The 15,893-nt window shown below is 36.2% G+C and overlaps 1 protein-coding gene across 2 annotated transcripts in view; it reads right to left on the minus strand.

Annotated features, from left to right (window-relative positions):
* The window catches only part of Epc2 (enhancer of polycomb homolog 2), an 86,145-nt gene that overhangs the window by 35,613 nt on the left and 34,639 nt on the right, over positions 1-15,893 (minus strand). For both annotated transcript variants that reach the window (XM_050139914.1, XM_050139913.1), the window contains exon 3: positions 3,269-3,414. In XM_050139914.1, the coding sequence (XP_049995871.1) occupies positions 3,269-3,414 (146 nt within the window). The remainder of the gene's footprint in view (positions 1-3,268; positions 3,415-15,893) is intronic.

Below are 15,893 nucleotides of genomic sequence, written 5' to 3' on the forward strand. Positions count from 1 at the left end.
ATTTCCCCCTTTTAAGTATGAGGTATGATCTAAGTTCCGGAACTGGAATTAGCTGTCTCAAAGTAAAGAGGATTTTAAAAAGACATGGAAGACCATCTGGGATGAGACAGTTAATTTAAAGGGTCTTGGTGGAGATGCCATGAGGTTTTATAAGAAGAGGGAGAAAAAAAAATCCAGAAGAAGTCATGAGCAGAGGTACATGGCTTATTATATCCATTAAAATCAGCAAAAAGGTAGTATCACTCCCAAATGCACAGGGTAAAAACACAGAATAAAATTTCAACAAGTCAGCTGCACTCAAGGAGGCTGCGGTCAACCCGAGCTATACAGGAAGCTCCAGAACAGCCAAACAAGGTGAGAGGTCTTGCCTCAAAGAAATAAAACAAACAGAACAAGAGGAAGCAGAGTACAGCTCAGAGAAATAAAATCAGAAGGGACAAAGCTGCTTAAGAACAACGCTGGAGACAGTTGTACGATAAAGAGGAGAGTTTAGTAGTAGCAAAATTTCTTAGCTTGCAGAAGGTCCTGGGATCAGGCTCCAGCACCACGGAGGGAAAAAGGGTAAGTGAACAGAAAATAAGCAACAGATGAAGACTGACAGTAACCACAGGATTTGGTAACAGTCTCAAAAAGACTTCATTGCAGCCACCTCCAGCATGACAGGAGCAGAAACTTTGCCTGTCTTTTTAAGTTTTTCTTCTATTAACCTATTAAATACTAGTTTACTACAAACTCAATCCTCTGCCTTGTGATACCATGACAGCCCTCAAAAGGAATTAATGGAGCAGGGAGTTAAGTAGGAGGACAGCTAGCCTTTCGGGGGTAACTCCTTAGTTCTGATAACAGGCTCTTCTCACAGTCCTCTGTTGACAACTCTGCCACTATTTCTTCTGTGTTTTTAAATAGGAGCTATCATGTCCTCGGTTTAGCAACTTGTTTGAAGGCCTAGAATCTAATTCCTAAGCAAAGAGAAAACAAGATGGCACTAAGCATATGTGCATAATGAACTACCAGGTGTGTGCCATTCTGTCTATCCTGTTCCTATTTGATAGTTTATTATTTTTTATGTACATTGGTGTTTTGTCTGCATGTATGTTTGTGTGAGGGTGTCAGATCTTGGAATTATAGACAGTTGTCAGCTGCCCTGTGGGTGCTGGGAATTGAACCCAGGCCCTCTGGAAGAGCAGACAGTGCTCTTAACCGCTGAGCTGGCTCTCCCAGCCCTGTTCCTATTTGAATAAGCTGTACAAAGGTAGAGCTTGTTTATCTGTCTCATTCAATGTTATCATCTATTTGTCTGCCTAGACACTAAGATAGTAATCAATTCAACGGGGAACAGAAGACTTCTGATGCTATAATCTCAGCCATACCAAGTGAATTTCCATTATGGAAAACTTATGGAATTTTCCATTATGGAAAATTTATTTTGGAATAAATTCCAAAAGACTAGCCTAACCTAGATTTGCTGGGAATATTTGTATATAAAAGGACCCCAGAAACTGTTTGATATTTGTGGATCTGAACTCAGAGCAACTGTGAACACAAACTGTGAACATTTTAAAACATGGTCTCATGTTTCGCAGGCTAGTCTTAAATCTGCCATGCTGTGAATCTTTGAATCCTAGTCATACTTCTGACTACCTCTGAAAAGCTGGAATTATACACACATGCCACCACACCTGGTTATATAGCAGTGTTAGGAATCAAATTCTAGGCCTTGAGCATGCTTGCTAAACACACTTTACCAACTGAATTTTAGCTCCATAGAATATTGGGTGTTACTTTCAGTCAAAACAAGGGTAAGACTGGTGAACAGTACAGTCAAATAATTTTTCCAATGGAAAGGCTTTGAAAATGTTCTGAAGAGCTGGTACACTTTAGAGCAGTGGTTCTCAACTTTCCTAAGGCTGCAAACCTTTATAATACAGTTCCTCATGCTATGGTGACCTCCAAACATAAAATTATTTTTGTTGCTACTTCATAACTATAATTTTGCTATTATAAATTATAATATAAATATGTGATATGCAGGATATCTGGTATGTGCCCCCCCAAAAAAGGTCATTCATGACCCATAGGTTGAGAACCACTGCCTTAGAGATGTAAAGAATTTAAGTTGTAAGGGGAATCAACTTTTATACGAAAACTAGTGAAAAAAATTAATAATCGATTGTATAGTTTATTTGCAATTTTTGTTATATCCCTAACTTCCTTATAAATAACTAGCACATTAATATACCACACCATACCAAAAGTAATGCTAAAGACAGTTTATTTAAAAATCTAATTATGAAAAACTACATCTTTTATTATAGCAAGCTTGCAAGACAAAAATAGCATAAAGAGTACAAAAATCCCCAATAATTTCATCATCCAAATACAACCATACCATTGTTGGCATTTTGTTGTAGCTTCTTTTTCTTACTGTACATATGCAAATATGCCTTACCTAAACCTCAGTTTGCTGAGTAAATTCTAAATCCTCTTTTCGAAACTTAGTATTACGCAATAAACAATATCCTCTGATATTAGTCACCTTTCCAACTCATTATTAAAATGCCCACATTATATTCCATCATACAGGTAAATGTCTCTCTTTTAATTTTTGTGGTGCAAGGGAAATGATACCAGGTTTTCCACATGTTAAGTAAGAGCATCCCATCTGAGCAACACCCCCAGCAATCTATTTATTTTTCTGCAGATAATTCTAGACATGAGGTCATTAAGTCAAAAGGATGAGCACTTCAAGTCTCCTGACACGAGCAGTTTAATTCTTTCTAGAAAGACAGCTACTAGTCTAAATTCCTTGTGAAATTTTGCTTACTAAAGAAATTCTCATTACTTTGTGACTGATTTTCTATAACTTAGCATTTTGAATAATATGCGAGTTATTAAATTTAAAACTCATTGAAAATAATGGAAACTTGTATACATTTGGGCAACTGAACAAGATTTAAGATAACTACCTCAGAAATCCAATTGAAACAAAATTAGGTGTGGAAATATCAAAAACATAGCAACTACGCAAAGGATCAAGGCACTCAAACACTATTCAATCCATATGGAAAAAGTCAGGACGTTACTCTCCATGCTCCTATTCAAGAAAATGATGAAATATTTAGTTCACACAGAAATTCTAGGATGTCAGAAAAAGAAAGAAATTCAACAAACAGTAAAATCAGCACATTCCGACAACACACTTGGATGAGGGGAAGCTAAAGTGTTAATTAGTTTAATTATAAAGAGACACTTTTACATGGTACAGTACCTGGTTAGAACTGGCTTTTTCAAGTCTGTCAATCATAATTTCAAATTGCAAAGGTTTAATTTCCATCTTTCTGTTAAGTCTATTTAATAATGTCTCATCTTCCGAATCCATATCATAATCTGGTTGCTCGTTGTCTAGGTTAAAAGCTAGGAAAAAAAAGAATATTCTTTAAACTGAGTTGAAATCATGAAGTTGTATACACACAAATCAGTTTTAGACTGTAAAAGGGCAGGCATATGGTTATACACATGATTTAAAGTTTGACAGAGTAAAACATCAACTGAGAAACTATTTTTAAAGTACCCTACACATAGGACAAAATATAAAATAGTAGTTATAAAAGAAATGCACATGCCAGTGTAGTACAGAAGAACTACAGGAGAACATTAAAAATCCGCAATTAAGCTTAGCATACAACATATAATGCAAATCACTGAAGATAAAATGTAAAATAAAAATGTTTTAATGGTGTTAGAATGGCAAACTAATTACAACATAAATTAAGGCTAATTCCTATTCTTATTATAAAGTTAATAAATTAATCCCTATATCTCCCTATATTTAAAAAAAAATCAAGATACACTAAAATATAAGAAGAAATTGCAGGAGGAAAGTATATGGACAGTTTTAAATTCAAACACCATAATAACTAATTTAAAATACTTGACTACATAAAATTTTAAATTTCTATATATAAAGTTTTATAACAATAAGTCAAGAGACAAAGAACTAAGGGTAAAGTAGCACATAAAGAGCCACTTTCCTTATGATTCCTCAGAAATATAAGCAAAAAACTAATCTTTAAAAAAGTGGCAAAGAATTTTTAGTGGAGAATACCAAAGGATTTTTAAACATGCAAATTAGGCAGACACAGATACAATATTTGTCACACATCAGCTAGATAAGATATAAAAGCTGACATTAAGCTATTTGGAGGATAAGAGGAGCAAACTTTAACTGGTATTTATCAATTAAAATACACATCCTCTGACTTAGTAATTCCAATAACTTAAATTTACATAGAAAAAGTACATAAAGGATTTTTTGTGAGAAATAAATTTTTAATGAGAAATAAAAAATTGCAAACGAAGCATTCTACAGAGGAAAAGAGAAATGACAGTGGATACATGCTCAGACTGTTAACCAAAGCCCAGGCGGGAATGAGCTGTGAGCAGTCACGATGAGGTGAGGCTAAAAGGACGTGTGCAGAGGGCCAAGGTGTAGAAAGGACATGAGTGGGCATACGCACATGTGTTTTACGTGCAGAGTATTTTGAGAAAAAAAAAGTTGCTGATAATTTGCTACTTCTGCTCAAGAGAGACTATCAAGATAGGAGTTCAAGGATGGAAAAGGGAATATCAATTTTTTCTCTGATATGCATTGTTGGGCATTTTAAAATATCTGTGTCTTTACTGAAATGGCTAAAGTGTACAAATAAGTATTGAAAATATGTGTTGAGAATTGAGACCAAGCAGTAAGAAAAGTCAGTCACTAGCGTGCTGGTTACTTAATGCTGCCTGCACATGAAGGTGAACCCATATGTAACTATCCTCCACATCTGTACTATTTGTACAAGTAAGCATGACATTCTTAGGGGTAATTCCCAATAGTGACAATAGAAATAGGGGTATATGCTTATTAACTTTAATAAAACCAGTCACTACAGATAAGATTTGAACTCTAATTCATTTTTTAAAATACTTTACCACTAAAAACAACAATAAAAATAAATGTTAGCCAATACTTATATACTTTTATACTAATTACTATGGGCTAGGCAATAGCTAATTAGTGTGCTTTATGTCTACTAAATCGACTGTCTCAGCTTCCCCATGTAGTAGATATTTGATGCCCCAATGAGTCTTAGATTCTGAAATTTTACAATGTTAGTGTATTTAACTTGTACTATATCCTACACAATGAAAACTACAAAGTCAGGATTCTAGACTTTTATTGGTTAACTTAGGACATACTACTCTGTACTTATGATTGATTTAAAAATACATTTGAAATTTAAAAAATGTAGTTTTTAGACTTTATAATTATTTTAAATTTACATGATTTCATTTATTCAAAAAGGCAGCCAATTCATATCAAACTCAATGAGAGACATTATAGAACCTATAAACTATACAGATTACTAAACACTAGTCTTTTTTCCATAAGAAAATGCTCTTTGCAGTTGCACACAATGAATACCTTTGTAATGCAGATTAACAACAGTTAACCAGGTAGCTGATACAGTAGAAGCTAAAGAAAGACTTTCCTAACTGCTAAGCAGCATTAACCCAAATATGATACTTTCCAGTCATCAGAAATTCCCAAAAGTTCAAGGGCAAGGCTATATATAAAATTTGCATGACCATCTTGTACACACCTACCTAATCTTACTCACCTCTTGTTCCTCCACCTCCTATCTGCTCTATCTTCTGATTCTATGCTGACAAAAGCCAGCACCCCCACTTGTGAGGCGGGGGAAAGGACAAGAAAAGCTGGGAAATAGTTTAGAAAAATTAATGGTGAGAATTGACAGGAGATCTGACAATGCGCTAAATCAGAATTAGGGCAAAGACTAGCTTAAACTAGCACTCTAATTATTCTAGCACTAGCATTTTCCCTTTTATCTGAAAACTATACACGCGTCTTTAGAGACTTCAACATTCTGCTGGTTCCAAACCAGGTACAGGTGTTTCAGCATTCTGTTTACCCCATGCATGGGTTCTTTATGTTATCAGATAAAAAGGCAGACTCTCTTGTAACAGCTGTTATTTATATAGCTCTACTAGTACTTGGGAAAAATGAATACTAAAGGCTGTTGGCTAAAACAGTATTTGTTATATACGGTATAAGACTCAAACTATAAGCAGAATTTATTGAGAACTCAGTTTTTGAAACCCAAAAAACATCTTTTCTTGCTATATAACAAATGATATAAACAATGGGTTAGTGTTGCAGGTCAGTCAATTAAACAAAAAAAGTAAACACTCCCTATATACAAGAAAAAGAGAGGTAGAGAGAGCTGGAAGAGCTAGAAATTTTCTTGTACCTCAGGGAACATTGAGGAAGTGGGGGCAGAAAGATTTTAAAAGCCAGAGGCACAGGGAGCTCGCTGATTCTGTGTCTTCTAGTTATGTTAGAAGCTATACCCATAACCTCTCATCAACATGATTGACCAAACATGGGCTGACCAAGGACAACAATATATGTCAACGTGGATGGGGCGAAAAATCCGCAAGGTAACTCTACAAGCAAATAAGGAATGCTGGGCAACAGAGAAACCATTTTCTTCAGGGAGGAGCACATCAATTGGTTGTCCAGTGCCCAACAGTCAGCCCCAAATATATATACACACAAGTAACACAATATGGACCAAACAGATTATATTTAGGAATACCTACGCATACACATATGCATATATGATTATAATAATAAAGAGGCCATGAATTTGAAGAAGAGTAGGGAGCGACTATGGGAGCGTTTAGAGCTTAGAGGAAAGGGGAAAAATGCTATAGTCATAACCTCAAAAAATAAAATTTAAATAAAAAGGCATCAACAAGGTTAATAGGGACATATATGTCCCTGCATGTAAATGTCTTGTGGTAAAAGTATATCAGCAACAAAACAAAAAAAAAAAACAAGAGGATTTAAAGATGTGCATAATCATGCTAAGGAAAAATAAAGCGGAAAAGAAAGCAGAAAATTCCCTTCAATGTCCACCAAGAAAATTTGGTTACTTCTGTAAGAGGAGCAACAGCTGCTGCATGGGAAAAAATTTGTACAGTCTCTTGACAGAATACATAAATTCTCTTCAAGTTGACTAGTTATATCTTAAGGAATATATGCTTAGTATAGCTAGGAGTACCTTTCAAAGTCAGTTAGCATTTGGCCATATTCATATCCAAGTATCTAATAAGCACAGTAGCCTAATGGAATGAAAACACATATAACCAGGAAGATCATATTTTCAATAGCTGAAATATGGCGAGATGTTTTCCGATGGAAGTAGCTAACTAAGCATGGTATAATGCGAGTGGTATCCAATTCAGTGGAGCACAACAGTGAGGCAGCTGCTCTCATCACTTCACCGTACCACTAGCAACATGACAGCTAACTACTAAATACTATCATGCTCATTACAGGATGCATGGTACGGGAAAACATTTATTCTCTCCCCCTATTTTTCCTCTCAGTCTCCAGGAGGGAAAGATAACGAATGGTAACACTAATTAAGTTTCTTTCTACCCCTTCACAGTTTCCTGACTGGTGGAGCTGGGAGAACTTAACTGGGTATATGATCTCTCATGTATGTCTGTCCTTCCTTTTTTCCTCTCTCCCTTCCTTCCTTCTAAGCCTCCACTGAATGGTAAGCAAAAGAGGCTGAAGCACCTACAAGTGAAGACCAGATGCCACCATTGCTTCAGTAACGAGTGGTACAATAAGCGTTTCTAATGAAGGTCTTAATTAGAAAGTCATTTAAGACATTATTTTTTAACTTCTGATGCTACTTTAAGTACTATTAAAACTGTTTCTCAATTTTAAAGTAGGAAAGGGAAAGGAATGGTACTTTGCCGAATATAGTATTTTTAAACAGTCAATATTTTCTGCTACTCCTTTTTATTTGTTGATGTCAAAACGTTCTATTTTCTATAATTTGGTCTCCACCTCATGGCCTTTAGATAATACAGCCAACTCCTCCATTTGTTTTACTTATGTTCTTATTATTGACATAAGAATGCAGCACCATGTGTAGTGTAAGTATTCTCTGACATATTGTACTGCCAATCAGAGTCCTTAAAAATCAAGGTTTTACAAATAACAAAGCCTGTACTGTTCACCTCTCTACTTATTTGTGAATTCATAGCTCTTTACACAAATCATCTTGTATTTATAGAAGTCTACCCTGCCCTGGACACTTAACCAGTTCTGTCTGATACCGTTTCATAGATTACTTGACAACAAACAGGGGTGCCTATTGTTGAGGTAAAACACCAAGATCATGAGCAACATGGGGAGGAAAGCACTTATTTTAGCTTACAGTTTAACAGTCTATCACTGAGGGAGGTTAGGGAAGGAACTCAAGGCAAGGGCTAATGAAGAAGCCATGGAGAAACACTAGTTACTACTGACTTACTTTCCATGTCTTACTCAGCCTGCTTTCTTACACAACCCAGAACAACATGTTCGCGGGTGGCACGTCAATCACTGATTAAGAAAATGCTTACAGGCTTGCCCATGGGCCTATTTGATGGGGGCATTTTCTCAGCTGAGGTTCCTTCTCAAATGATTCTAGCTCATGTCAAGTTTATATAAAACTAATCAGCACAGTAATAGATACAAAGAGAAGAAAGCCATTTCCTTTGAAACTACAACTTAATCAAGAAACAACATCAAATCACTGCTAATCACCAGTATCAGCTGAGTATACTGAGACATTTTTGAAAACTAAATTCTAATCTTAAATAGTATGAAGTGGTTTTTTTTTGGGGGGGGGGCTTTTTCTAGACAGGGTTTCTCTGTGTAAGCATCCTGGCTGTTCTAAAATTCACTTGGTAGACCAGGTTGGCCTGGAACTCACTGAGATCCACCTGCCTCTTCCTCCCAAGTGTTGAGATCAAAGGCTTGCGCCACCACTGCTTGGCTGGAGATAACATTTTTAAAAAAGAAGAGAGTAGTATCATTATTTGGAATTTTGAAGACAAACCTTTTCCTATTCTATAATAATATACTGTGACAAAAGCTACTTAAGGGACAAAGGGTTATTCTGGTTCACAATTCCAAGTTACATCACAGTAGGGAAGACAGGACGGAGCTGAAAGCAATGGGAATGATGCATGCATGCTAGTACTCAGCTAGCTTTCTCCACCCTCCTACAATCTAGGATCCCCTGTCAAAGGAATGGAGCCACCCACAGTGGGCAGGCCCAACAAACATACTCATAAGACATGCTAATATAATAGACAATCCCTCTGAGACTCCCTTTCTTGGACATTCAAAATTCTGTTAAATTGACAATTAAAACTAAACATCATATGCTAAGCTTAATAGTTGCTACTTCAATAGAGACTGACTTTCTACCATGTTTTTATTACATACATTATGCATGATAATAGATTTCATAATCTTCATATATCTAATGTACTGAACTCGCACCCCAAACTCTTACTGTCTCATTCTCCTACCACTATCTCCAGTCCTCTTTTCTTTCCAACAATCCCACTTCTACTTTCACGTCTTTGGGTATGTGGTTCTATGATCGCATTAAAGGTATTTCTAGGAGCATGTGTTATGATTTGTCTACAGGCAGATGGAGCATCTTAATAGTGCTTCTTCCATCAACCTGCCTTATCAACCTTAACTGCATGTAAATCCTCAGAAAGGAGTGGGCCCATGAGGCTATACAGGGTACAAAAAGGCCCCATCTTGGGTAGATTTTTTACATGCAATCACAGTTGCTGTGAGTTCAGGAGTACAACAGCCGTGCTGTATCTGCAAGTCCACGTCTGACACCAGACTGACTTATGTGAGAAAAAAAATTAATTAAGTTTAATATTATATGTATTGCTTTTATTTTTAAATAAATTTAAAGTAGACCCTAAAAGAACCAAACAGACATAATAGTTAATGATGAAAGCAAAGATGCAACTTAAAATAGGGATCATGGAAGATCCAGTTTTGAAGCATTTAAGAATAGGGAGGAAAAAGGAGAAATAATTCTAGATCCAGCTCACAAGCATTAAAAATTGTGGAGGCCCCAAAATGTGAGCCTATTTTCAACCTGTCTGAGGTCCGAGAGTTTGAAGTTGCTCAACTGTTAACAAAAATCAGGGCTATACATTCTGTATCAGGATGTGGTTACTTGGTTCTTTTGACATTAAGAAGGCTTATACAGGTAGATCCATTCCAACCTAGTAGATGGTCAGGATATACAAACATACTTCTGCTCCTTCTTTTGTAATATTACCTGGGGAGTGGCTGCCTTCAGGATACTTGGTCTAGAGTGGCTTCACTGCCTATCTAAACAACAGAATGATAATGACTTGATGTTTCAAAGTGTTGAAGCAATTAGCTGTCGGAGTTGTCCTTTGTATCATGTTAAAGAAGCCTTTTGTTGTAGTCTCCCCCCCTTTTGTGCTGTGGTATAAAACTGTATGTAAAATTAAACATGGGAGATTTCAGTATTCACTGGAACTCCCTCCTAGTACTATTCTATGTTTTCTATGTTTTCTGTTTATTTTTAAACATATCTTCATATTTTTTTACTTACATTTTTGATTCCCATGCTCTTACCCTGGCAAGAGGTGTTTTTTTGTTGAGGCTAGTCCCCAACAAAAAAATCCATTCAATAACCCCTCTTGATTTCTGTTTTCATTACTGGAATAGTCATTAGCCTTATGAAAATTATCCTTAGAAAATATTTTACCCATTTCAAAAGGCTGAACTTTTTTTCTAGCTCCAACAATCTTTGTAGGGATAGAGCGTAGAAGCTATCCTTTGATTTCTTTATAGCCTAAATATTTCTAGTTAAGTACCTAATCGAATCCTAATTCACTAATATTATAATACTACAAATTACAATTACTGTTTACTTCTGATGTTTTTCTTTTGTGCACTTGTACATATATTTTTCTTTCATTTAGTTTTGTTTTGTTTTCCGAGACATGGTTTCTCTGTAGCTTTGAGGTCTGTCCTGGAACTGGCTCTTGTAGACCAGGCTGGCCTCGAACTCATGCCTGCCTCTGCCTCCCGAGTGCTGGGATTAAAGGTGTGTGCCACCACTGCCTGACCACATATATTTTTTCTAATCCACAAATCCGGAAAACTATTTTTAATTTCATTTGTATATACTGACACTAAGATTCTAGAAGTGTTTTAATCAGCCTATGTCAAATCACACATTCTTAGCACCCAACCTGGCTGGATTGTGAGGAAAAGATACTTTATTTTCCCTCTACTACCTGCTGCCTAGAAGATGTGCATTCATTAGTGTCTCCCTCCAGTCTGAGTTCTATAATGTCTTGGTTATCAGAAAGGTAAATTTATTAGTGTTTGCCTTTACAGTTTATGTTCTTTGCCTGAAGAATTAGGAGCAAGGGAAATATAGCTCAGTGAGTAAAGTGCTTGCCATGTGGGCATTAGGACCTCCTACCTGAGCTTCATCTCTGGCACTCATGTCAACAACCAGGCATTGGTAATCCCTACAAGCTGAGTAGCATGTAGGTTGGCTGGGTCTGTCTGCCTTTCTAAGGTCCTAACAGAAGGGTCTTGGAAATATAAACTTTCTTTCCTTTTTCCTTTTTTTTTCATCCTGTTTCTGCCTTCCAAATACCAGCCAGAATGGAAGTATGCTTTTTTGGTGGGGGTACTTTGGGGTTCTCTTAATCTTTCTCTTAAGCTCCCCTCCCCACCATGTAGCTGTTTGTGGGCTATATGCCTGATATCCATGCTAAGCTTAAAGGGCATGGTCTTCCCTCCACTTCTCCAGGGAGCTACTGAGATTTTCAGCTTGCCTGCCCTGTTCATTTTGTTTTTCTTTTAAACATCAATAAAACTGTCCTTGAGCTTAAAAACAAAACAATAACAAAAATTAAAACAGGTATGCTTATAAACTCAGTGTTGAGGATGTAGAAGTAGTGGTTTGCTCATGCTTGCTACCCAGCTATCCTAGCCTAACTGGGTAGTCACAGGCCAGCAAGGAGGGAAAAATATCAATGTGGAGAGTTACAGAGGCTCAGCATTTGAGGAAGACTTCAGGCTTCTACATGCACAAACATATGCACACACAAGTACATGTATATATGTTGTCTTCTGTATATATCTTGTCTGCACTTTTAAATCATGAAGATAACATTATATAATCTCTTCTAAAACTGTTAGTATTGCTGTTTGTTTCTGTTATTTTTCATATGAAAAACTAACTGACCTAGTACCACCGACCAAATACTTCCACCCTTTCCCAATGATCTACAATGGTTATTTGGTCTTTGTGAAGGTCAAAATTGCCAATATGACAGAATATCAATGAAGACAGGCCTCTAGCCATGAAAGAATATTTAAATTAAGTTAAAAGAATTGAAGACTCAACCCAAATATGAGTAGCATCATTCCACAGGCTGGATTAAGATAGGGAAAACTAGGTCAACACCAGCATCCATCACTCTCTGTTTCCTGATTGCAGATGCAACATGACCTCCTGCCCTTGTCACCTCTAATTTCACGATGGACTATCTTTCCTGAAACCACAGGCCAATAAAGGCCCTCCTTCCTTATGCTGCCTCTGTCAGGTATTTTGCCACGGTAATAACAAAGTGACCGAGACTCTCTAACATCAAAGTCCCACTCCTGTGGGAGTCTTCCTGAAATATCTGAATGAAAGTTCAATATCCTAAACCATGATTTTAGGAAGGGATTAATTTACAAAGAATAAATAGAATGGTGGTAGGGGCAGGAGGTAGAGAAATACAGGGAAACATCTGGTTTTCTTTGAATACAGCCTGTATCATTACATTTAGAACCATTTTACATGCTCAAAAGCAAGCCCACCAAGGCAGAGAAAAAAAATCACATATATAATAAAGGAAACATCATCAAAACAAATACATTTATGTAACACATAATTCATATACCGAGATAGTTAGAAGACACACAAAAGGGGGTGTCAACCATCACATTTGCTAACAGCCTCAACAACGCTGTCAGTAGGAATGCACAAAACCACCTCAGTATGTTTATTCAGAAAAACAAAACCAATAATTTGTCAATATATACTTGTCATCTGTATAAATCCTCTATTCAAACCCAAAGACCAAGAATGGGTCAAGTTGATTAGAGCTCGTCTTTAAAAATGGAGGCTCGTGATGGAAGAAGGTTAAGAACCCTTAAAAGTGAATAGTCCCTACAGACCAGAGCCCAGATGTTCATATTTGCTGGAAAAACAACAGGTGTGTAGAAAACTATACAATTAACTATGGTTGCTCATGTAATATGTAATAAAGGAAAAAAATCAGTCTTAAACTTGATTGTTGTGCTTACTCATTCGTGGAATCCAGTTTAAACAAACTTTTTATTTTTATTTTTTAATATTTTCTCCCTACCACCATTTTATTCTGTATGGAATACAGAAACAATCAGAGTATGCCATCCCAAAATATGCCATATTGGCCCTTAAAGTGTTCCCAGGTAAGGTCATTTAGAAAGCAGAAGACCCAAGAAAAGCATGACTACCTTCCCTTTTTCTTTCCCAAAGCAAACAAAGCTCTCATGTGAAGACACCTCCCCAAACAGGAGATGGAGAACAAGATGGTCAAGAGTAATGGTTACAAACAGACCAGTTATCTGCGTTTAGTTTCCTCATACATTTAATTACTTTACTACAACTGCTATTCCATATTCAACACACCACATCAGTAACTGGATCCATCTATTTTTTCTGGTCTTCATTTACCTATGAAGGTTCCCCATGCAGCTATAATAATCTGTATGCTTTTCTTCTAATACTGTGTTTTATGTGGCTTTAATCCCAAGTCCTATCCAGAGCTCTACAGAGAAGGCATGTTTCACTATAAAACTCCTGCTGAGGTCTTATTTTGAAAAGAGCAATGATGTTACAAGAAGGCAGACATAGGAATTTATTTATGTGTTAACACAGCAAAGTTGTATAATTTAAAGTTGAAACATTGCACCTTACAGCTCAGAAAATGGTCAAGGACCCTGGTGAGCTGAGCAAAGGCCTCAGGATCATGATATAAAGACTGGTATTTTAATTATGCACAAAAGCTAAATAACATCCTTCTAGTCTTATTAGCAGTAATGAAAAAGTATTTGGATCATCAAAAGGGAATAAAGACATGAATATGACAAAAGAAAGTTTTTGTTTGACTTTGAATTTAAATATTTAAACTTACAAATTACATTTACTAGCCTAAGACAGTAAAAAGATTAAAGTGGGCCGGTGACACGGCTCTGAAGATCCAGGTGCTTGCCTTATAAGCTGATAACTTGAATTAGAGTCCTGAAACTCATTTAAAAGTGGAAAGAGAAAACCGACTTCACAAAGCTTTCCTCTGACCTCCACACATGTGCTATACTTCCAACATTTTTCTATGAATTGTAACAGTTTTAGGATGCATTGGTCATCTCCATCTATTTCATAAATGCTTACCTATGGAAACTACCTTAAAAATCCCTCTAACTTTAGGCAACAAAGACAGAAACAGCAGTACATCTTGTCCTGAAAGGCTCATCTTTGAGCACTAATAACAGCGCTTTCCAAGACAAGTATGTGTTTAGACTAACCAGGCTATGTTTTCTGTCCAATTTTTCAGTTCTTTCTAATGACTTTTCAAAACCATTATTACTTCATTTTATCTAATAATAGTTAACATTGACTCTTCAAGTACAACATGTATGACAGGCTCCTCTTGGAAACAAGCAATGTCCCAATACTACAAAACACAGAGAAAGTAAATGCAAAGACATTCTAGAAAGATCAAAAGGATCAAGGATAGAAATGTAGAAGAGACATTTTTAACTACAAAATATAAACTGCCAAACATGACACTGGACAAGTGGCTATGTGACCCAAATCTACCTTCAAATAAAACAAGTATCCAGGACTACATAGCCAAAGAAGTTGTATGAGCATAGATGAGACATACATCTGAACCAAATGCTGTACAAGTTTAGCATAAAAAAGTTCTATCTATATACATAACATATATATGTGTATGTATATATATATATATATATATTCCAAATCTCAGTTAAGTGGAACAAAACCACCTTCCAAAGATTTCACGTAAGATATAAGTCCCTCTTTACATGGCTATCATCAATCTTGAAGTCAGTTTTTTCTCAAACTTAGCCATTCACCAGAAATCATATGGAGGACTTGTTAATTTTGTGATTAATCACTTATCTGCAATCCAGCAGGTTTACAGTGGGGTTTATAAGTCTGTATTTCTAACTCTCAAGTGATACTGGACTGTGTTCTGAGAACCACAGCTCTAGTGGTCTCTAAAACTTCAGAATTATTTTTTGTGTCTAATGTAAAACACACCGAATTTCAAGAATCTGTAGATCTTTCAGGTCTTCTGGGTTAAAATAACTTTTTAAAACAGCTACTAAAAGCGAAGATAGAAGCAAAGAAAGCGCCAGTTTGGAGCTCTCCAAGGTTCTGATTCAACACACAAGACTGGCTGAGAACCATCAAGTGAGTCTGAGTATAGTAATCAGAAGGCAGTGATTCTCTCAGACTTATAATCTTTAAAACTATAAGACTTAACCAGGTGGTGCTCATACTCCCATCTCCAACTTATACAGAAAGTGAACCTTGACTGCTCTTTGGACTGGAGAGGGAGGGGGAGGGAAATGGGAGGAGGTGGAAATTTTTAATAAAAAAAAAATAAGTTACTGTTCCAAGGCATATAATTTTTCAACAATTAGATCAACAAAATTACAAAATCTAAAAGTAAGATTTTAATTAAACAATGGAAAAATAACCATTTCACGTCAACATAAAATGGTAAAATCTCCAAGAACACTACATCTGAACTTTGGTGACAAATATATATATATAATCATGCTTCTATGAAGTCCATGTTCAAGACTTTTTACTAAAGCACTATAT

This window comes from Alexandromys fortis, unplaced genomic scaffold, assembly GCF_014885135.2.
Source record: "Alexandromys fortis isolate MF-2015 unplaced genomic scaffold, M_Fortis_MF-2015_v1.1 scaffold_33, whole genome shotgun sequence".
NCBI lineage: Eukaryota > Metazoa > Chordata > Mammalia > Rodentia > Cricetidae > Alexandromys > Alexandromys fortis.